The sequence below is a fragment of the Jatropha curcas genome, chromosome 1 (genome assembly GCF_041381405.1).
Source record: "Jatropha curcas cultivar XTBG-Jc1 chromosome 1, XTBG_Jcur_1.0, whole genome shotgun sequence".
Lineage (NCBI taxonomy): Eukaryota > Viridiplantae > Streptophyta > Magnoliopsida > Malpighiales > Euphorbiaceae > Jatropha > Jatropha curcas.
The window spans coordinates 12,171,636-12,194,917 of record NC_143151.1 but is presented as its reverse complement, the minus strand read 5'-3'; the positions used below and the strand labels follow the sequence as shown (position 1 = coordinate 12,194,917).

At 36.0% G+C, this 23,282-nt stretch overlaps 1 protein-coding gene across 2 annotated transcripts; it reads right to left on the bottom strand.

Annotated features, from left to right (window-relative positions):
- Positions 1-18,780: 18,780 nt before the first annotated feature.
- LOC105645135 (borneol dehydrogenase, mitochondrial) lies at positions 18,781-22,654 on the bottom strand. Of its 2 annotated transcripts, none has more exons than XM_089725544.1 (2): positions 22,632-22,654; positions 18,781-19,640 (listed from the first exon to the last, which is right to left on the bottom strand). In XM_089725544.1, exons 1-2 carry the CDS (start codon positions 22,640-22,642, stop codon positions 18,857-18,859), a joined length of 795 nt encoding a protein of 264 aa, XP_089581670.1. In that variant the 5' UTR covers positions 22,643-22,654; the 3' UTR covers positions 18,781-18,856. The 2 variants fall into 2 exon arrangements, with proteins under 2 accessions (XP_089581670.1, XP_089581668.1); XM_089725542.1 differs by lacking the exon at positions 22,632-22,654 and adding an exon at positions 19,717-19,808.
- Between the last annotated feature and the right edge of the window lie 628 nt (positions 22,655-23,282).

The window sequence follows — 23,282 nt, the reverse complement described above, 5'->3', positions numbered from 1 at the left end:
GGAATGCCACTTTTGCATTATCAATTGTCTTATTTTTAAAGGTTGAAAATTCTTTAGATGATTCATGTCCTATTTATCGTAAATTGAATAAGTATTAGTGTTGACAATCTCTTTAAACTTATATTTTATTCAATGAACGTGCTTTATTCAAAAATTGAAATCAAGCTTAAGTGTGAGTAACATGGAGAACAATTGATTTTATTCACTTGTTTACTAATCATGATATCTTGAAAGTTTATTAAGATCATCTCCAACCATGGTAAGCTAGTGTCGTCAAATTATTTTTCTCTTAAAATTTAGTTTTGTTGCTTGAGGACAAGCAATGGTTTAAGTTTGGGGAATTTTGATAGGTGTTAATTTTATAGTGTTTTTAATATAGTTTTTATTAGAATTTTAGTAAGTTTTATTTCTTTAATTTTATTTTAATTCAATTTTAGTATAATTTTGTTTAAAGCTTCCTTGATTCTTAACTCGCTTGATCTAAGAGAAAATTGTAGGAATTTGGCACAGAAAAGAACTTTACAAGGCAAGACACTCAACCTCTAGCACACCCAGGCCATGCTAGAAGGCACAACCGTGCTAGAAGCTAAGGAAATCAAAGGATAGACAGAAGAGAGCACGGCCAGGGTGGTGCCAAAAGGCACGGCCGTGCCAAAATAGGATTAGGGCGTGTCAAGCCTAGCAAGCCCATGACAATTCCAGGCAGGAGTGGCAGAAGCAAGCATGCCCCGCCTGTGCTAAGTGGCATGCCCGTGCCTCAAGGATGTCAAGGGTGTGCTTGCCTAGCACACCCCGTGCTTCACTAGCCAGACTTCCAGACTTAAGCACACCCAGCCTGTGCACAATGGCACGCCCGTGCTGCGCAGACAAAACTAGCGTGAACTAGATACGCGAATCAATCTTTTTCTCACATGGGCCGACCTCGGGGAGTTTCCTAAACACACTAAACAAGACCTAGACCTATTTTGGGAGAGAAAGGAGTCCTAATCAAGAAGAAATCAAAAGCCTAAACAGTCATGATCTCCTATAGAAGATTTTGCACTAAATAAGGATTCTATTTCCTAAAAGGAGTCAGACTCACCTTCAGGAGCTCTATATAAAGAGGGGAACTTCTCATTGCTAGGGATCTCGTTTTTTTGTGCTATTCTCTACATAATTCTCTCTCTCTCAAGACTTCAAGCATCCAAGATTTGTGCCAACATTCAAGGAAGCCATCCTCATAGCTGTGATTCAGTTTTTAATTCTAAACTCTTCATCTTGTTTTTTTTTCTTTTCATTATTATCTTTAAGTATGATGAATGATTCCAGTATGATTGAGTTTTATTTAATTACTATGTCCAGCTAAACTTTTATACTAGGGATTTGATGTAACTTAGTTCGATTCCAGTTTATAATATTAGATTTATTTTTCATTGTTCTTGTTATAACTTATTATTGTGCTTAAAGCTTCCAGGCAGAAAATTTCCCCTGGATTGATGTATTTCAATAAACGCTATCGGGAGAAGAGTTATTGATATGAAATAGATAATAAGTTACTTGAGAATAATAACTTGACGCGGAAGCTATATGGTTTGACTCAAGGGGGGTTTTCATAAGTTAATGATTATTAGGTTATGAACTCACAAAACAACCATAAAACTTAAGGATCTGATTTATGTTTAATTTCACTATTGGAAGATAGGTAATTAAACTAGATTAGAATAGCTAACAATACATCGGGAGAGCTTGTTAGTAATTCTAGGGTTGTTTCTCCTACTTGAACAATTAAAGTTGATTAATGAACTAATAAAATAAGCTGGATAGAATTAAGTGAATTCAAATTCCCTAGTAGTTTAATTTCCTGATTTCTTTTCACCTAAATTTTGTACTTGATCTCTTTCTGTTTTCACTTTAAATTTTATTTCCCTTATAGCAATTCTCTCTTATTATCGTCTAAATAATAATAGGTTAACATAATTTTGGTAATTGTTATACAATCCCTGTGGATACGATACTCTCTTACTCTATATTAGTTGTTGCGATTTCGTACACTTGCGAAAACCACTGTCATAGATCATTTGTGTCATTTATGTTTTTCAAATTGAGTGAAGTTTCATTCATTAGAGAGCTAAGACAAAATTCTACAAATGTTATGAAGGGACAATAGTCCAGATCAATCTGTAAGACAGTAAACAAAATCTAGGAACATGAACTAATAGTCTAGACCTGATTTAGGACAACCAAGTCCAATGTTTATTTAATTACTACTTATCCAAGCACTCAAATTAAACAAATCTAAATCCATGGGAGTCTTAAGATACATGGAAACAACTTTCATGAAGAACTCAAAACATAATCTTGCCATTTTAATGGCCAAAATGAGCAATCAATTTGGAGATGCATGTGGGCTGGTATGACAGAATCAGTTTTAGCGTATAAATCAGTGGTTATAAGCTATAAGTATCGAAATTGGACATAAGAGGATGGGTTTAAAAGCTAAGAAGTAGACCTATAACTTTCATGGATAGAGATGGAAAATAAAAAGAATCGAAAAATAGCCCTTAATCACACCGAAAAACACATTTAAAACTTCATCATGCATCAAATAAACTAATTCTTCATTTTTTTTCCCAAAGTTCCAATTTACCATAGGGAAAATTTCTAAACATAACATATGTACAATTATACATCAAAGTTCAACAATTTAATCAATTCATATGGAATTCCCAAATTTTCACAAAGTAGCATAAATTCACAAAATCAAAATTTGAAACAAAGTGTATTTATGAACACTAACCTTAAAACAAGCTTTTCCAAGCTTAGATTAAAGCTATAGTGCCCGTGCTATAGTGACACGCTCGTGCTACAGTGACATGCCCGTGCTACAGTGCACGCCCTGGCCATGCTAGAGTCTGACTCTTGGAGTGGAGAAAAGCACGCCCGTGTTACAGTACCGATGCTACAGTGCACGCCCTGGCCGTGCTAGGGTCTGACTTGATTGAAAACATGATGAAAGGCTAAGGTGACTGATGATGAAGATTAAGATGACGAAGATAGATGATTGTTTTTGGAAACAAACAAAACCCAATAGTTTTTGGAAACTAATAAAACCCAAATGTGATTAACACTTTCTTATTATTCAAAAATCTGTTTCAAAATACACAAGGATGCCCTATAAAAAGGGAAAACAGGAGACACAATGGCCATCACACCAATAGCCAGCACTTGAAGACATAATGACCATCACACTAACAGCTATCAACTAATTAAAGAAGGACTTAAAGACATGATGGCCATCACACCAACAGCCATAAACTAATTAAAGAAGCACAGCTCAAAAGACACAAACTAAGGTTCCAAAATAGCTAAGCAAAAGCTGGAAAGGTGCTCCAGCAAAGGGCACAAATGGGCTGAACTTCATAGACAAAGATCAACTAAGTGGACCTTGATTGCAGTCTTCAAAGATGAAGGTTTGAAAAAGTCCAAAGGGCTTCAAAAGGAGTTGTAGTTGCAGATTGAACATGCCACCCCCACTAAGCCCTTCTTCACTTGGAGTGTCTTCATCAACTTCACTAATGGGGTCAAGACTAAGGCCTATGTCTAGGGTAGCTTGTAAGGCTAGGCTAGATGGACCTCCATCATTCTCCCCTTCTTGAAAAGTTTCAACTTGGTCAGAAGTTGACATGGTGTCTTCCTTGTATTTAGCTAAGTCACTTACATTGAAGGTGTTAGACATCTTGTAAGTCGGGGGCAGCTCTACTTTGTAAGCATTTTGATTTACCTTCTTTATGATTTTGTAAGGACCCTCAACTTTAGGCATAAGTGTATTCTTTCTTTTAGAAGGGAATCGTTCCTTCCTCAAGTGAACCCACACTAAGTCACCTTCTTTAAACTCCACAATAGGTTTCAACTTTGCTTGCATCTTGTAGGCTTTATTCTTCTTCTCAATATGTGTTTTTGCCTTAGCATGGAGTTTGACAATTTTAGTAGCTCTGTCCTCGGCCTTTAAGTTAGTGGGAATACAAGAGTGTGCTTTGCTCAAATCAAGAGGAACAAGTGGATTAGCTCTATAAACTAACTCAAAAGGAGTAAAATTTGTGGTCTTACTCTTCGAACTATTGTAAGCAAATTCAGCATGAGCCAATAAAGAATCCCAATTCTTCACTTTCCCCTTGAGCAAACTTCTCAAAATGTTGCCCAAGCTTCGATTGACCACTTCTATTTGCCCATCTGTTTGATGATGAAATGATGTGCTAAACTTCAATTTAGTCCCTAACCTTGCCCACAGATGTCTCCAAAAATGACTCAAAAACTTTACATCCCTATCACTTACTATACTCCTAGGAATTCCATGGAGTCTTACAACATTCTCAAAGTACAAATTCAGAACATGAGATGCATTATTAGTTTTGTTACAAGCAATAAAATGAGCCATTTTCAAGAACCTATCTACCACAACCATAATGGAATCATGATTTCGTCTTGTTCTTGGCGAGCCAACAATGAAATCAATACTTACATCTTCCCATGGTGAGCTTGGAATCAGCAAAGGCATATATGGTTCGTGAGCTTGTATAGTCATCTTGGATTGCTTACAAGTATTATAACCCTCAACGAGTCTTGAAACCTCTTTCTACATCTTTGGCCAATAGAAATTTTTGCTTGCCAATTCATAACTCTCTCTAGGACTCATTCTATAGGAGTGTTTATGAGGAATTTGAGCTCCCGAAACAAAATTGATCTCATGTTGTATTGATCTTAGAGGGGGCAAACCAATAGGTAAAGTGGTTGGGAAAACTCTCTCAAACTCTCTAATAAGAAATTGTACCTCTTTTGGAATCATATGATTTTATTTGGGTTCATCCTCCACATCAATTGGAACACAGCTAGGCGGCCCTTCCATGATCTCACTCTTCTCATCATTGGATAACAATCCAACCATTCTAACTTCCTTTTTCTTCTTTGGTTCTCGGGTAGTAAAGGTGTGAGCAAGATGGTGTTACCCTCATGGAAAAAGGTGTAAGTATTGGCTTTTCCTTGGTATTGCACATCCTTATCATACAACCAAGGCCTCCCAAAAAGCAAGTGACAATCTGCCATTGGGATAACATGGTAGCTCACCTCATCCACGTATTGCCCAATTGTAAAAGGAATTAGACACTTCTTAGTGACCTTAATTTCATGTTCAGAATTCAACCATGCCAATGTGTAAGGAGTGTCAATTGGCTCGATTTTCAGTCCCAACTTTGCAACCATCTCATTGGATACAACATTCTCACATGCACCACTATCAATAATAACTTCACATAATTTGTTCTTTGTTAAACATCTGGTGTGAAAAAGGGATTTCCTCCTCCAATCCTCCTTACTCTTTTCAATACTCAAAATACGCATCATCACTAAACACTCCCATCTTCCATTGCATCACAAACAAGGGTTGCACCCTTATCAACATTCAATTCATTATTTACCACAAGAGAATTAGCATGGTATATTTCTTCCTCAATCTCCTCTATCTCTCTAAGGGTCATTACTTTCCTTGAAGGACATTCAGATTGGAAATGTCCATACCCTTGGCATTTGAAACATTTCAAAGCATTCTTAGAGGTACTTTTGGATGGTGGGGCAGATTGGGTATTTCTTGGTGTGCTGGAAGTGTTTTGAAGAGGGGGGTTTTGGTTAGAGTGTGTACGTGGTCTTGATAGGGGCAGAATGGGGGCTACTAGAGCTCGGTTTGGTGTTAGTTTTGTTTTGGTGTGAATGCTTCAAACTTGTCTCACTTCTCAATTCTAATCTCTTCAATTCAATAAGAGATTCATAAGGGTAGAAGCTTGCCATGTCTTGGATGTCAAAACGCAAGCCTTGGAGAAAATGCCCCATGATCAGCTCCTCGGTCTCCTCGACCTCACAACTTCAATAAGAATTCCTCAAATTCCATGGTGTATTGTTCCACGGTTTTAGTATCTTGTTTGAGGCTCAACATTTGCTCAATCATTTTCTGTCTGTAATGGGGTGGTAAGAACACTGCATCCATCTCTTCTTTCATCCTATCCCATTGAGTAATCTGAGGTCTCCCTTCCCTCATTCTTCACTTTTGCAAATTATCCCACCAAAGGGCAGCATATCCCTTCAACCTCATAGCAGCAAGCTTCATCCTTTTGTCTTTGGTTACTTCCCTCAGTTCAAAGGATCTCTCCATTGAGTATATCCATTCAAGATGGGCATCAGCATCAATCTTACCGTGAAATTTAGGTAATTCGATTTTATAGTTGAAAGATTCTTCTTGTTTTTCAACACGGATGGGTGGTGGCAAACGCCTACCCCCTTGGCCAAATCCTCCATGAAACAGCCTCTTCCTTTTCCTCTAAAACCTCCACGTCCCAACACAAGGTGCTGGTCCTCTCCATTGAAATCTGCATTAGTCAGCTCCTCTTCATGAGGATTTTGGGTATTTTGGGGGGTATTTTGGATAAGTGTTTCTAGGGCTTCATTCTTGGCCTTAAGAACTTCCATTTCCAACCTCATTTTCTCAATTACTGAGGATAGATCTTGATCTTTTGACATGACTTGTTTGTCCTTGTTAAGATATGTTTGTTGGTTATTAAGCATAACTAAGAAAACAAATGAAAGGGAAAGAGTGTAAGATTGTTGGCTCTGATACCAACTGATGGCGTGGCAAAAAAGGCTATGGTATTGATGGAGAAACACGCGTGCTACAGTGACACTCCCGTGCTACAGTGCACGCCCTGGCCGTGTTAGAGTCTAACTCTTGGAGTGGAGAAAAGTACGCCCGTGCTACAGTGCATGCCCTGGCCGTGCTAGGGTCTGACTTGATTGAAAACGTGATGAAAGGCTAAGGTGACTAATGACAAAGATTAAAATGACAAAGATAGATGATTGTTTTTGGAAACAAATAAAACCCAATAGTTTTTGGAAACTAATAAAACCCAAATGTGATTAACACTTTCTTGTTATTCAAAAATCTGTTTCAAAATACACAAGGATGCCCTATAAAAAGGGAAAATAGGAGACACAATGGCCATCACACCAACAGCAAGCACTTGAAGACATAATGACCATCACACTAACAGCTATCAACTAATTAAAGGACTTGAAGACATGATGGCCATCACACCAACAACCATAAACTAATTAAAGAAGCACAGCTCAAAAGACTCAAACTAAGGTTCCAAAATAGCTAAGCAAAAGCTGGAAAGGTGCTTGATAGGTGTTAATTTTATAGTATTTTTAATATAGTTTTTATTAGAATTTTAGTGAGTTTTATCACTTTGATTTGATTTTAAATTCAATTCTAGTATAATTTTGTTCAAAGCTTCCTTGATTCTTAACCCGCTTGATCTAAGAGAAAATTGTAGGAATTTGGCGTAGAAAAGAATATTACAAGGTAAGACACTCAGCCTAAAGCACACCCAGCCCGTGCTAGAAGGCACAACCGTGCTAGAAGGCACAACCGTGCTAGAAGCTAAGGAAAACAAGGGAGAGATAGAAGAGAGCATGGCCTGGGTGGTGCCAAAAGGCACGGCCGTGCCAAAATGGGATTAGGGCGAGTCAAGCCTAGCACGCCCATGACAATTCCAGGTGGGAGTGATAGAAGCAAGCACGCCCTACCTGTGCTAAGTGGCACGCCCGTGCCTCAAGGATTCATCAGGGTGTGCTTGCCTAGCACACCCCATGCTTCACCAGCTAGACTTCCAGACCTAAGCACACCCAAGCCGTTCATAATGGCACGCCCGTGCTGCGAAGATAGAACTAGCATGAATTAAAGACGCAAATCAATCTTTTCCTCACATGGGCCCGCCTCGGAGAGTTTCCTAAATGTACTAAACAAGACCTATACCTATTTTGGGAGAGAAAGGAGTCCTAATTAAGAAAAAATCCAAAGCCTAAACAGTCATGATCTCCTATAGAAGATTTTGCACCAAATAAGGATTCTATTTCCTAAAAGAAGTCAGATTTGCCTTCAGGAGCTCTGTATAAAGAGGGGAACTTCTCATTGCTAGGGATCTCATTTTTTTGTGCAATTCTCTACATAATTCTCTCTCTCTCGAAGACTTCAAGCATCCAAGATTTGTGCCAAGACTCAAGGAAGCCATCCACATAGCTGTGATTCAGTTTTTATTTCTAAACTCTTCATCTTGTTTTTCTTTTCATTATTGTCATTAAGTATGATGATTGATTCAAGTATGATTGAGTTTTATTTAATTATTATATCCAGCTAAACTCCTATACTAGGGATTTGATGTAACTTAATTCGATTCCAATTTATAATATTAGATTTATTTTTCATTGTTCTTGTTATAACTTATTATTGTGCTTAAAGCTTCCAAGTAGAAAATTTCCCCTAGATTGAGTTATTTCAATAATCGCTATCGGGAGAATGGTTATTGATATGAAAAAGATAATAATTTACTTGAGAATAATAACTTGATGCGGAAGCTATATGGTTTGACTCAAGGGGGGTTTTCATAAGTTAATGAGTATTAGGTTATGAACTCACAAAACAACCACAAAACCCAAGGATCTGATTTATGTTTGATTTCACTATTGGAAGATAGGTAATTAAACTAGATTAGAATAGCTAACAATACATCGGGAGAGCTTATTAGTAACTCTAGGGTTGTTTCTCCTACTTGAACAATTAAAGTTGATTAATGAACTAATAAAATAAGTTGGATAGAATTAAGTGAAATCAACTTCCCTAGTAGTTTAATTCCCTGATTTCTTTTTACCAAATTTTTGTGCTTGAACTCCTCCTGTGTTTTTACTTCCAAATTCATTTTCCTTACAACAATTCTTTATTATTACTGTTTAAATAATAATAGGTTAACATAATTTTGGTACTTGATATACAATCCCTGTGGATACGATACTCTCTTACGCTATATTACTTGTTGCCATTTCGTACACTTGCGAAAATCACTGTCAGTGCTCCAGCAAAATGGGTACTCAATGTGTCCGGGCCTGTCCCACCGATGTATTAGAAATGATACCTTGGGATGGATGTAAATCTAAGCAAATTGCTTCTGCTCCAAGAACAGACGATTGTGTTAGAGATCGAGTTTTGCCACTAACTCGACTTCGGTAGATGAGAAAGTGTCTTCTATTGATTTGCTTTATGCATGAAAGTGGCACAAATGGGCTCAATTTCATAGACAAAGATCAACTAAGTGGACCTTGATTGCAGTCTTCCAAGATGAAAGTTTGAAAAAGTCCAAAGGGCTTCAAAAGGAGTTGTAGTTACAGATTGAACATGCCACCCCCACTAAGCCCTTCTTCACTTGGAGTTTCTTCATCAACTTCACTAATGGGGTTAAGACTAAGGCCCATGTCTAGGGCAGCTTGTAAGGCTAGGCTAGATGGACCTCCATCAGCTAGTGCTTTTCCATTCATGTGGTTGCCACAAACCCCTGCATGGATCTGTTCCATAATCTATTCAGCTTTTTTTCTTGATACACATCTCAACAATACCCTGTCTGACATTCTTTTGTACAACTGACCGTCTAAGGCTGCAAATTGTAATGCCAGACATTGTATAGTTCTTCTATCATCTGTAGTAGTTGAGTTAGGATAAACCCTTTAAGTTATCCACTGTAGGACGTCACGAAACCATGCTGCTAGAAAATCTGCAATTGCTCGTCCTTTGATGATTTTCTTTGTAGCATGCTCAATATCAAAATATGATAACAGGATTAACCATCTTGCTACCTTTCCAAGTAGTGCTGGTGTTCCATACAAATACTTCACTGGATCCATCCTTGATACCACTATGACCTTATAAGACTAAAAGTAGTGTCGAAGTTTTATGGTTGCCCATACCATTGCTAAGCAAGTTCTTTCAATCAAGTTATATTTTTGTTCATTTGGAAGAAGCTTCTTACTCAAGTAATACACTGCCTTCTCAACACCTGCTTCATCAGCTTATGCTAACATGGCTCCAACTCTAGCATCTTCCACTGTCAAGTACAAAATTAAGGGTTTCCCTAGTTTTGGCGGGCATAAAACTGGGGGACTTGACAAATATTCCTTGATTTTGTCAAAAGCTATCTGGCAGTGATCTATCCACTTTGCTAGTTGATCTTTCCTTAACAGCTTCAAGATTGGATCACACACTATAGACAACTTCAATAAAAACTTGCTGACATACTGAATCTTTCCCATAAAACTTCTCACTTGCTTTTCTCTCTTGGGCAGCTCCATCTCTTAGATCACCTTAATCTTGTATGTATCGATCTATATTCATTTTGGCCTTATTATAAATCCTAGCAGTTTTCCGGAGGTTACCCCAAATACACACTTCTTCGGGTTCAGCTGTAGCTTGTACTTGCTTACTCTATCCATGAACCACTCTAGGGTTGCTGGATGTTCTTCTGGTGTTTTAGTCATGTCAGTCATATCATCAATATAAACCTCTAGCTCTTTGTGGATCATGTCATGAAATAATGTAGTTGCCATCCTTTAGTAGGTAGCCCCGGCATTCTTTAAGCCAAACGACATCACCCGATAGCAAAAAGTTCCAAACTCTATCATGAATGCTATCTTGACCTTATCTAATAATGGCATGAGAATCTGGTTATACCCTGCAAAACCATCCATAATGGAGTAGCATCCCCTCATTGCGGTTGGGTACACTGGATTTTCCCAAAAGAGATTTGGAAAGAATCGAATCGTATGAGCTTGATATATTTTATCAAATAAAAATATTAGACCCGTTTAATCCTCGGAAAAAGGTTCTTTTACTTTGGTAAGAGATTTATTTTGGAGTCGCCACCCTTATTAGGGAAAATTCTCAAATCAGCCGATTCTTTGGAATCGACTAATCTAATTTTAAACCAGAGACAGGGTCCGGAGTTAGGTATGAAATGGGAAGGTGCTAGGCACCCATTTCGCTCGGCTAAGCCAGCCTCCACATTGTCCAGACATTCACAATAATTTAATAATGCAATTAACTAAAAATTGAGATGTAAAACCTTTTATGCACTTTTTGGAAAACATGTCAAGCTTACATACAATATCATCCATACAACATAAATCAATCAAAGAAGGGGAGGTGAGGAGAAAAGAGTTACCCTAATTAATACAATCTACTCTTAAACCCTCCAAATTTCCCAAACCCAAATAATAATTACATCAAAGAATAATAGGAATCCCACTAAGGACCCTTTTACATTTTGCATTAAGAAGCTTAAATCAAAAATAAATCCAAACCACAAGTAACAAACATAAAGAATAACAAGTATCCACAAAAGTATATATAAATTACAAGATCACAACACAATCAATCATCCAATAATCATGAATATGATGAATGTAAATGATACAAGATTAATAAATAAAGGGTTAGCATAATAATAATGAACATTAAAATAAATGACAAGAATTTAAAGGACAAAAATAATAAAGAATAGGAATAATAAAATGTTTGTAAAGTAAAAGACAATAATTAAATGACATAAATTTAAATGTTTTAACATTCTTTATGCTTATGATCTTGATGTTCATCCTAGAAAGATGAACAAATCCAGCAATTAATGCTCTTAATCATGTTTGATTTGTTTATTTGATCCATATATGACCTAATGCGCATCACAAACCTTTTAAGGTCGGATCTTGGCCACCAGATCACCAAATCGAGACGTTTATTGGGTAAGAATAGGAGTTTCGTGGCACTTGTGGCACACGCCACACGTAGTGGCGCACGCCACTACAGTTGCCCTGCCACATAGAGGTGCAAAAACCCATGTTTGGTTAATCCTAGGTTTCCCTTACAACCAGACCCAGAAATGATGTTTTAAACACCGAAAAAGTAAAGAAAGAGATGAAGAAAGCATTTAAAGGTTCTAAGAATCTACCTTCTGTGATTTCTTTAATGATTTGCTCAAAAATGGATGAAGGAAAACCCAACACTTGATCCTTGATCCAAAAGTCTGAGATTCAAGGTTAGAATTTGTGTTTTTAAGATTCTAAATTGTCTACAAGGGGTTTTTTTGATTGATTAACAATGGATTCTCACCACAAATCCAAGGTTAACACAAGTTGCCTTTAGATTTCTATGGTTGAGTTTGTAAAATGCAAGAGTTTTCCCTTGTTTTCCAAAAAAGAATCCCCCATTTCACACCTCTCAATGCCTATTTATTGGCAAATGAGGGTGGGTGGCCCCATTTTAGGGCCAACGTGGCAAAAAAGCCATTGTCGGGCTCCACAATGGGACGAGGCCCACTTTTACAAAATCAGACCGGGTGTTTGAAATTGAATCGCCTAGTGGATGAGCTATGCAAATTGAATGTTTGATATGCTTTGAATCAAGTAGACAGCTCTATTTTAGGGGAGATGTTGTCGGAGTTTCGGTAGGACAAACTTAAATAATGAAATTAGCTTACTTTTATTTTTATTAATTAATGTTTACGGAAGATTGTTTAGTTAAAGAATTATAATGAGGTTAGATTAGCATATATAAGAGATATAGATTACAATAGGAAACTTAAGATTAGGAAACCGAGATAGGGGAGTTAAGTCAATTTAGAATATCCGGATTAAATAATTGAAAAAAAAAACAGATACAATATTATTAAAAATTAGATATTAGAAAAGGACAATTAGAATTCATGACTAGTAAACTTATTTTAGTTCTTCCTTTAGATATTCTTGCGGGTTACGAGGAATCAAATTCCAAATAGAAGAGTATCGGGAAAGGAACATACTTCTAACTAAACTGTCTAACAGTGAGTAGTGTTAGATAATTCGCATCATCCACCTGCATTTGCATCCATGCATATATGACTAAATGCTAGACATGCATTATTTAGTAAATCGTTATTTTGTGTTGCATTATTCTTTGCTATTGGAAATGGTTTGAATAGTTGTGATGTGCTTCATGTATGCTTTGCTTGTATGGAATTGGAATAAAGTGGGTCACCATTGTGCTTGTGAGGGTAGTCCATGATACCTTCGGCCATGTATGGGGAGATTGGCGCCCCCGTGTGCATCTGATGAAATATGATATGGAAAACCACAAGGTGGCCTCCAATTGATATGGAAAAGAAAAGAGAGTATAAAAAAATAAGAGGGTTGGTCAAGTGAGGTTGAGATCGGTCGGCCATGTATGGGGATCGACTCCCTAATGCACACGTGGTGAGAGGGCAGGCCATGTATAAGGACGGCTCATCGGGACTTTTGGAAAAGCCATTGGCCAAGTTCCACGTGATGTGATTATGTGAAGGTGTTCATATTTGTTATTACTGTTGTTATGTCATTTGTGTGATCGAGTGCATGATCATATAACTAGTCAGATGACTAGATTGATTTATTTATGCATTTGTGTGATTATGTAGGGTGAGAGGGTTAACTAACCTAGTCACTGAGTTTAGGCGCTCATCCCTGCCTTAATATTTTTTTTTTAAGTTACAAGTCTTCTAGTAACCCGACATGTAGGGAAAATATTGAAAATGAAACCTTGATTAATTTTATTTAGTGTATTGAAGGGAAATTTTAAATTTTTAGATTGTTCCGCAATTACAATCATCATATAAAATAAATTTAGAAATTATTGATGTATTACTTATTAAATTTTCTATTATGTAATATATTGATATGGATCTAGAGAACTATTATTTTTATTGAACAGAAAGTTTGTTTGCATATTTTTAGCTTACTACGGGCTTTCGTGGCTTTAAGCCTATCCAGATCCTAGTACCGGTCCAGCCCAAGGTAACGGGTCGTGACATAAGCAATACACATGATTATTAAATCAATAATCATACAAATAAGAATATTATGAGCAAAAAATATGAGTTTTGAACATCTAATATTATTCCAATGAGATTCTAAACGTACATTATAAAATTTCCTTTGGGTAGATAATATAACATACAAATAGGTGATAAGGGACTGGACCCCTAACTTCGCCCCAAAAGCTAGCTTGTAGAGGAAGGACTGAACCCAACCTTATACACTAGCCCAGGATGTACTCAGCAGCCGATGTGAGACGCATCATCCCCACCCCCATAAGACCCGACTGCCTCAGTCGGCGTTCTGACGAACCCCATAAGACACCGACCCTACGGAGCCAGAGCTCTGATACCAAATGATAAGGGACTGGACCCCTAACTTCGCCCCAAAAGCTAGCTCATAGAGGGAAGGACTGAACCCAGCCTTATACACAAGCCCAGGATGTACTCCGCGGACGATGTGGGACGCATCAATAGGATTCTCCGGTTTTAGAAAAAAATACAAGAATATAGATTTAAAAAAAAGAAAATTTATCACCTTTGGGCAAATAAATTCTCAACATACGTTTCTACTCTAATACAAAAATTCATTAATTAAAAATTATTACATATAATATTTTCCTTTGGGTAAATTACTATACATAATAATTTCGATAATTTCATCTAATATACATCATGTAAACAAGAATATTTATAAATTTCTACAAAAGAGTCACTTTATTGACAATCCTTTATATTAATTCATAACCTCTTACATGAGATACTACATTAATACTCATAAAATTTAATAACCATTGAGATTTCATGCCTTAAGTATTAGTATCATGAAACATTGTCATTAAAATTTTAATAACATATTATGTGTATTTAACAATATCATGACTCTAAAATAGTGTACTATTTACTTATGCTAATTCCAATAATCAGAAAAATAACGAGAAACTTATAGGTTTCTTCTGTCATAAAATTCCAAGAAAAATTATATAATAACCAATTTATGATCTCCCATAATCTTAAGTTTAAACCTTGCATGGTTATAGTCATTGACCTGCACTTGAAAATCTCTTTCAAAAAATATAAAAGTAAACTCAAGTATTATAATGATAAATATCTTAGTATTACCTTTACTGACTAAAATTACTTTTAGAGAAATAAATATCCAATAATATGTTATTCCATATTACATCTTTTTTTGTTTTTTTGAGTATTGGGGAAGGGGATTTAAACCTGAATCTATTATCAAGACGTAATGCACTTACCACTAGGTTATGCCTTGGTGTGCGCATATGTCATGACCCATTTCTATGGGTCGAACCCGCACTAGTGTCCAGGTAAGCTTAAGGCCCCCGAGGCCCATAGTAAGCCTGAACCACTAAAATTCAACCATATCAATATGAATCTTATAATTATATTATACTTTAGCCCAAATATAACATCTTAAACATTTCATAGTTTGGGGCTATTTATAATACTCCTTATTTATAAAATGGGCTACTAGTCCATACTTGCATTAAAATGCATAATTAAAACATTCATAGGGTAATGTATATCCTTATTATTACATGATTAGAGGGATATAGGTCCTACAACTGTGGAGTTCACTAATAGATAAATATAAATAAATTTAGTAGATATAGCTACATAATTCAAATAACTACTAACTCTAAAAGTTATCTAGCTCTGTGGGAAAGGAGATAGAGTTTTAATAGGGACAAAAAGGACCTACTTCCTGAAAAAAAATTAAACAAAAGAAATGTGAATTTAACAATGAATTATAATTATTGCATAGCATAAGCATTCACATGAAATGCTTCCTAAAGTACTAAAATGAACATATCGGTCAAGCATATGGCACAACATCAGCATTCACAAGTAATCACACTTTCGGGTAATTAAACAAGTGGAAATGTGGCGTCACTGAAACCCCTAATGAGCCATCCTCACACATGGCCCATCCTCTCATGACATGTGCACCAGGCAGCTGATCCCCAATACATAGCCGCCGGGTCTAATCCTCACTTAACTAGCCCTTTCATTTTTTTTATACTCTCTTTTCTTTCCATACCAACATAAGGCCACCCTGTAATTTCCATATAATCCATATCATCTTATGTACATGGGGGCGTCGATCTCCCCATACATGGCTGACGGTATCAAAGACCGCCCTCACAAACTTATGGTGACCCACTTCATTCCAATTCCACGCAAACAAGGCAAATACATGTCACAATACAAATAATCAAGCAATGCAATTAAATGCAATCATATTAAACAATTAAAAACTATCATGCAAGAGTACAAATAAACATTCATATATCAATTCAAATAAATATAAGAGTGTTAAATAATAATATAATATAATGGGTGGTACTCAAAAAATAAATGAATAAATAAATATAAGTAAATAAATAAATAATAAAGGACTATCCTAAATAAAACCTACAACCTATTTACAAGTAAAACTAGTTTAGATTCTGTCAAAATTTCGGCAGAACCTCCCCTACAAATTGGATTAAACCACCTATGTGAAACTACAATTCAACAATAAATTCTCAAAGCCCATCCATCGGATAATTTACAACAACTAATCCCATCCGCCATAACCATTATTCATTCATCTAAACAATTGCTCAATTCACACGGCCCACCCACCTTAGACAACATTAATAAACCATTACGCACACATATATGCACTTAATAATTCTAAAATTCTAAATCAATTAATTAATCACAATCGGCTACCATAAATACCATAAACTAATTAAAATTTATTTATTTATAAAAGACTAAAAATATTCTATTTATATATAAAGCTATTCAAATAATCTAAATTTTTTTTTGTTGTTTAATTATATCTACTTCAATAATCATCTAATCTAACATAAAGGCTAAAATATTCCAAATGTTCAGAATTAAGTGTGTTTACCTATCGAGGTTCTCTAACAAGAATCATATTCAATTAATTATTTATTTGAAATCAACTTATTCAACTAAAAAAATTTTAAATTGGAATTTACTCCAAAAATTAGGAACTGGGGCTTAGAGCATACAAATCGAAAATCGGACTATGATTCCATGATACGCACGAGGAGGAGATGATTTTGCCTCCTGGGGTCTCACCGGCCGGTCACCGAATCGCCATTGGCAGCTGTTCACGGTGGCTAGAAAATCGATCTTTGTCGAATTTGAGCGATTTCTACATTTCCAGGCTTGAAAATTCACAAGGTGCTGAAATCCATGCTCCGTTTGTGCATTTGGCGAGAGGCGAAAGGGAGTCGATTGACGCTTGTCTCTCCCACTGGAACCGCTGAAAACGGTGTGGGTGGCCGGAATTGAAGAAGTAGAAATCATCGAAGGAGGCAGCTTGGTTTCGTGCCCCAGCAAGCCTATTTGGCGTGAAGGAAGGCTGAAAATGTGACCAGCGGCATGAAGGAACCTGACCACCACTTGATCTCATCGAGTAGTGGCCGAAAAATGAGGAGGGGAGGGGAAAACAGCGCTAGCTTCCTGCAGAAGGAGGAAGAAGAAGAGAAAACAAAGAAGAAAAAAAAATCTAAGGTTTATAGACTATTTCGGTTCGATTCGAACCAGTTTGATCCAATTTAATGATTTGACTCGATTTTTGCTTGGTTTACAGGTTTTTCACTTGGTTTTCAAAAAATTCAAACTGGTTTACAGGTTTGTTTTAGCAATAATAAAATATTTTTACTAAATTTCATTGGATAAAATTTACAATAAAGTTTTAAATGCAAAATTTTTGAAAAAGATTTTCCAGGTCGTTTCAGTCTCCCCCTTATAAAAAAAATTCGTCCTCAAATTTTAGAAGTAAACAAGAAATAAGGATGCAACTAGCAAAGAAAGCGTATAACGGAGAAAAAGTCATTGCAATCCATACTAGATATCTTAAACCCGATCACGTGCAAGTTATTCAGATAAGGGAACCGAGATAAAAACACGAAAATTAGATAACTACGGAAAAACTTATAGAATAAGTGGAAAGAAGTTAAAACAACCATGCACAATTGTCTGTGGAATGACTAGGTGTATCCTCTCTATGCTACAGGCTCCCAATGGATGGAAAATTATTTATTATCTTGACAGTGTAGACTAGAAAGAGAGAGCATAGCCTATGTATATAAAACTACTAGGGTCTCCTATCATAACCCTTATAGGATATACAATTCTAGCTCAGATTAAGATTTAACCACACTGAAACTAAACACATTTAACTGGCTCATTAGTTCTTTTAATGATTGCTCTTTAATAATGAGCTTTAAATTAAACCTTTTAAACTATTAAGTTTAACCCAAATATTTTATAAAACAGATAAATGCAATCAATAAGCCCAATTAGAAATAAATTTCTAACATTTATTTAATAAATAATTGGAGTTTTATCGAACAAAGCCTGAACAGAGCTTGAGCTTCACTAATTAACATCATGACATTAGAGTTTATTTTTGAATACAACCAAAATTAAAAAAAAATTATACAATCAAAATTAAAGATATATTTTTATATTATACAAGCACATGTATTCACTCCTAAAATATACCAGAATAAATAGAAAACCAAAAAATAGAGACAAAAATATTGCAGAATGAATAATTAGAGTTCTATACTTATTGCAAAAGGTTGACCTTTAGTTTGTGGAATGAAATTTATGTATTTTAATTGGCAAAAAAATATTGAATACAACATAATGCATTTTCAGTATATCTTAAAATGGCTATGCATATCATGCATGGATTTATAAATTTTCTTCTAATACCTGAATGCAATTTTATGTGTCGCAACGAGTTATTTACATATCTGCACTTGATTAGGAGTTCCTTGGTGCTCCATAATTATTTTACAATTGCTGCAATTGAGGACTTAAAACAGTGCCTATGAAAATGTTAGAGGCGCTATTCCGAAACTTTCATAGCATTTCGCTTGGAACATGTATCACAATGTGAAACTAATAGTTGGTCTAAATTGCATCATTGAACTGTTTGACTTCCGATTCATCAAGATCAAGTGAACAAATACTACTTCTTTCCTTGTGGGCTCTCACCTAAGAAAATGGCTCTATTATCATATTATTAATTAGGCCAAGAAGGAAATACAAACTGAAAGAAGTTCTGGAAAAAACTAGATAGATTGTGGAAATATAGAGAAAGCTGGATTCACAATAGTGAATCCCCCATCTATTATCATATTATGGCCACTAATATACTTGGAGTCATCACTCCCCAGGTAAAGAGCAGCCTGAGCCACATCTTCCGGTTCAAGCACAGCTTCTTTAAGATTAGAATAAACATCATAAACTCCATGATCATCCAGCTTGAAGAAATCCCTTGCAAGTGGAGTATTAACTACGTATGGCGAAATGCAGTTTACTCGAATCCCATGTTGCCCCAATTCCACTGCAGTATTTCTCATGAGCCCTACCACTCCGTGCTTCGAACTGGTGTAAGCATGAGGTGCAAGTCCTCCAATTGTGGAGGCAACACTTGCAGTTGTCATTATACTTCCTTTTCGATTAGGGATCATTACACGAGCTGCATGTTTAGTTCCTAAGAAAGCACCTACTAAATTCACACTAATTATCTTCTCAAATTCAGCTTTTTCATTGTCCAGAATGTTGGGTTTGACCGCACCGACTATTCCTGCATTGTTGAACATAATGTCTAGCTCGCCATACTTAGAAACAGCAGAGTTAACAGCATTTTCCACGTCTTCTTCTTTAGTAACGTCGCAGTGGACAAATGAGCAGTATTTGCCATCTCTATCTATTTCTTTGCGAACTGAGTGGCCTAACTCGTCCTGTATATCAGCAATTACCACCTGAGCTCCATGTTTGGAGAAGAGTCTTGCCGTGCATTCTCCGATGCCACTAGCAGCTCCGGTGATTAGAGCCACCTTGCCTTCTAGCCTGCAATTAATACATATTATTTAATATATCTTTAAATATCTGGAGGATATTATAGAATATAATGATAATCATATACCTCCTTAGACCTGCTAAGATAGTGGCCATGGTTTGGTGAAACAAAAGAGGGATGGCTGTAAGTAGTGATAATTAGTCGAATGAAACTAGCAATGTTGGCTCAATGGTCAATCTTTAAATCTCGAATTTTGATGATTAAAACAAAACAAATAAATTTAGAATTATGTTATTTGTGCTAATTTTATTTTATGCAGAAATTATTTGGAAAGAATATCATACAAGGCAAATCCTACTTTGAGTATGAAGATTTCGAAGACCTAGTAGCTAGGTATTTAGGAAAACTTTGTAGGATAGAGAGAAAGTCCATATATGAGCACAAAAATCCTTTTCTCTCCCAAAAATATTTTTCGGAAAATTAGTTTTCTTCAAAATAATTTATTTTCGAAAATATTCCTTCAAATCGAAAAGATTTATTTTCCTAAAACTAAAGAGATTTCTTCTCTAATGTTTTTGGTAATAAAATCATTCACCTTCTCGGAAATATATTTTGAAAGATCTAAAGTGTTTAAAGTTATTCTCTTACCTTAAAAATGAAGGAAAATCTCTTTCGGTTTTGGTAAGTGCATCTTTCCGCAAATAATTTCTCTCCAAAATAAATGCTGTCGAAAATCTTTTCTAAAGGAAAGTGAAAATCGGGTTTTATTCTCTTACCAAAAGGGATAAAATAATTTTTTGTAACAAAGATTTTCACATCTTCTAAAATAAGGAAAGAAGATATTCTGATCTCTTTCCAAAAGCTGACAGCTCCTTTGTTTCCTATATAAAGGAACATTCACGCCTTAAACATTTGGTGAAGTAAGAGTATTTGTTTTGAGAGCACTCTCTTTCATTGAACGAATCTTTTTCTCTCAAAACTTACTCTACCCCCATTTTCTTTTCATCTCTACTCTTAACGTTTTCATATTTAAAGTGAAAAGAATTTTTACAATTTCTTTTGAAAAACAATTCTGTGTTCTAATCGATCTTCTAATCTGATAAAATTGTTTTTCCTGTGCTTATATAGGAGTTTCTTTCTGTCTATTTAGATTGTGTAATCTATAGTAGACAGGCCCATTATTTGTTAAACTTTTGAGTGTAATAGCTTAGGTTAGAAGCTATTGAGATAGAGGTTATCAAGCGACCTTCTCCATGTGTGGGATAGTAATGTCTTGAATCGAGTTTTCTGTACTCTGCCAAAAACAGAAAAGGGTTGAGGTTAACTAGAACCTTTGGAAAATCTAGTGGGACAAAAGGGTAGATCTAGGTGTTGATCTATTGCCTTGTACTGTTGGTTTGTCTCTTACCCTTTAAAAGAGATTACTTAGTTGAGGATCTCAAGATGCGTCTTGGGGAGTGGATGTAAGCGAGTTAGTGCCGAACCACTATAATTCTCTGTGTTGATCTCTTTATTTCTGATCATTGCTTGATACTATCTTTATAACACTTCTGTTTGATTTTTATTAAGAAACGCTAATATTGTTATTAATTCAGATGTTCTAAAACGGTAATAAGTTCTATCTTTTCTGAACCTTAGAACTCTGGTATTCTAATACAGTGAATATACCATGTTCTAACTGTCGTTCTATTCACAGCATATTTCACTGATTGGGTTTCTATTTTATGTTCTAAACTTTATGAGGATGTTCTAATCTTGATAGCTCTCCATCGTAAAGTTGTTCTGATATTTGATTAAGGTTCTGTGAAGAAGTTCTGAATTTAATAACTATCTTTCACATAGCTTTATATGTGTTTACTCAAACTTTATGAGGAAGTTTCAATTTCTATAACTTTCCTTCATAAAGAAGTTCTGATAGTGTATAAGTCAGTGAGAAACTGTTTTAATCAATAGCTGCACTTCGCACAGACTTTCTATCTTTTATAATTAGAACATTGTGAGGGTATTCTAATTTATATTCTATTCTCACAAAGTTCTGTGTGTTTTCTGCTGTGCTTAGAATTCTAATTCTTGTTTAGAATTTCTAAAATTTTATTTCAGTATTTAGAAAACCCAATTCACCCCCCCTCTTGGGTTGTGCCATATATATTCGGGACCCACAATCTGGTATCAGAGCATTCGCTCTTGACTTACTGAAGCTTAACCGCTTAAGAGATAAGATCCCATGGCAACCCCACTTCCTCTTTCTTCTTTAGAAGGACAATCTGTTTCTAGACCTCCTTTGTTCAATGGCTCTAATTACTCTTACTGGAAAACTAGAATGGAGAATTTCATGAAATCAGTTGATATAAACTGCTGGAGGAATGTCATCACTGGTCCTCGTATTTCCATGAAAACTGTAGGAGATGAGCTAGTTAGAAAAACTGAAGAAGAATATACCGATGGTGACTGGAATGACATTGCTATAAATGCAAAAGCCATTAATATTCTTCGTTGTGCTTTATATGCAACTGAATATAATAAAGTGTCTGGATGTAAATCTGCAATAGAGGTATGGGAAAAACTTAAAGTAACCTATAAGGGTACAGACAGGGTAAAAGAATCCAGAATAAATATCCTTTGGAGAGAATACGAAATGTTTAGTATGAAAGAAGGAGAAACTATTGCAGAACTAAATTCTAGACTTACCAATATAGTTAATCCTTTGAGAACTCTCGGAAAGGAAATTTCAGAAGATGAGCTTGTTAAGAAAATCCTTAGAATTCTACCTAGAAAATGGGATTCTATAGGAACTGTTATGAATTACAAAGAGACTACCGTCACTTATGATTATCTTATAGGAGCTCTTGTTTCAGAAGAAATGAAGTCTTCCTTGACAACGGAAGATAAGAAAAAGAAAGGACTGGCTTTGAGGGTAGATTCTGTGAATACTCAAATTTTGAGGCTCAAAAAAGCCTGTTTTCTCAGACTGCAGACAGTCCGGCCGGATCGGAGGCCATTTTGGAAGTTCACCGAAAGTATGCCAATATGGTACTTAAAACGTCCGGGACATCGCGAGGATCACGGAACTGGTCCCGGAATATTTTTTGGAGGTCCGAAACTCCCGAAAAAGCCTCCGGAGCAAAAAAATCAGCAGAACCGCCAGCCCAGCCACCGAGCTCCGGCGGCCCGGCCGCCGAACCCAGCGGCTCAGGCAACCGAAATAGTCCGATTTTGCCTATAAATTGGCCTCGAAGCCCTCAGTTTTACACACTTAGTCTGTGTTGACGGACGCTCCTTCTCCCCTACGCTCCTTGCGATTCTTTTACTGCTTTTTCTGCATTTTTAATTTAGTTTTTATTTCTTTCTTGTTGTGATACTTGGTCACTCAAATTAAATTAATTTTAATTAATATTCCCCAAACGAGGAGCTTAATCTGGAGCTAAGAAGTGGCCAACAACTGACCCAGGTAATAATTAAACCCTGTCTATTTAATTTTAGCACTTCATGCATATTTCTCTTCTACTCCTAAATTCTACAACTGCATAAATGCATTCACGTCATGAATTTGACAAATAAATTGCCTCAATTAAGTTCAGGCTAAGATACCCGGTTAATCAATAATCGTGGTATTCATGCCAAACTCCGACAATATCGGCTAAAAAGACTTAGTTAATTAATAACTACGGTTAATTGTCTTTATTTCGAACAGT